This window comes from Buceros rhinoceros, unplaced genomic scaffold (genome assembly GCF_000710305.1).
Source record: "Buceros rhinoceros silvestris isolate BGI_N320 unplaced genomic scaffold, ASM71030v1 scaffold27621, whole genome shotgun sequence".
Classification (NCBI taxonomy): domain Eukaryota; kingdom Metazoa; phylum Chordata; class Aves; order Bucerotiformes; family Bucerotidae; genus Buceros; species Buceros rhinoceros.
In genome coordinates this window covers 2,795-3,676 of record NW_010396349.1, presented here as the reverse complement: position 1 = coordinate 3,676, position 882 = coordinate 2,795, and the positions used below count along the sequence as shown (strand labels likewise).

At 64.9% G+C, this 882-nt stretch overlaps 1 protein-coding gene across 1 annotated transcript in view; it reads right to left on the bottom strand.

The window, feature by feature from the left end:
* The window catches only part of IK (IK cytokine, down-regulator of HLA II), a gene marked incomplete at both ends in the record, with an annotated part of 6,048 nt that overhangs the window by 2,399 nt on the left and 2,767 nt on the right, over positions 1-882 (bottom strand). The window contains 3 exon segments of the mRNA XM_010145889.1: positions 3-152; positions 488-527; positions 766-882. The exon segment at positions 766-882 is cut by the window's right edge and continues 2 nt beyond it. Coding sequence (XP_010144191.1) covers positions 3-152; positions 488-527; positions 766-882 — 307 coding nt within the window.

The window sequence follows — 882 nt, the reverse complement described above, 5'->3', positions numbered from 1 at the left end:
CCTCCCGCTCCCGCTCCCTGTCCCGCTCCCGTTCACGCTCCCGGTCCCTGTCACGCTCCCGGTCCCGCTCTCTCTCACGGTACCTCTCCCGCTCCTTCTCCCGCGGCACCTTCGCAGTGGAGGGCACATAATCCCCGATGTCTTCAAAGATGCTGGAAGAAGAGCAGATCCCGTGGGTATGGTGCTGCCAGAGCCGGGACCACCGCTGCCTCCCGCGGGACTGGAACCCCACAGAGGAGCGCAGCGAGAGCTGTGGACGCCCACTAGAACATCTGGCAGAGGCGCCGCTGTGCTCCTCCCCTCCTGCTGCCTGGTCCTGCAAGAGAGCCCTCGTCTGCCCCGAGCCTGGGATCAACACCAGAGCTGGCCCCCAGCCTCCTCACGCTCCTCGCTCCAGCAGCGCTCAACCCGCACGCGGTGGGTCACAACAACGGTCCTGACGGCAGGGAGGAGGGACCCCGGAGCAGCTGGGCAGGGAGGCACTTACTTCATATCGGCTTCAGGCGGCTTCTTCTCATCCAGCTTTCCTGCGAGGACACAGGAGCAGTGAGAGGCACATCCCCACCCTCGCCCCGCGCTGCTCCCCGGCAGCTGGAACATCTCCCTGTGCTCCCGCCCGCCCGCAGGACCCGGTGCTGCAGGACGGGGCTGTCCCAGGGCCTACCGCCTCACGGTACAGGGGGAGGCAGCAAACCACAACACGCCTCGCTCTCGGGGACACACTTCGAGCATTAATCCTCCTGCCAGGGTCTCTTCAGCTCCTACCTTTGTCTTTCTTCTTGAGCTTCTTGTTGCGGGTTCCTTGCCGGAGGTAGGAGAGGATCTGCGTCAGCTTGCTGATGACGATGTCGTTGGTGGTCAGCGTGGTCTGGGCCTGCAAGA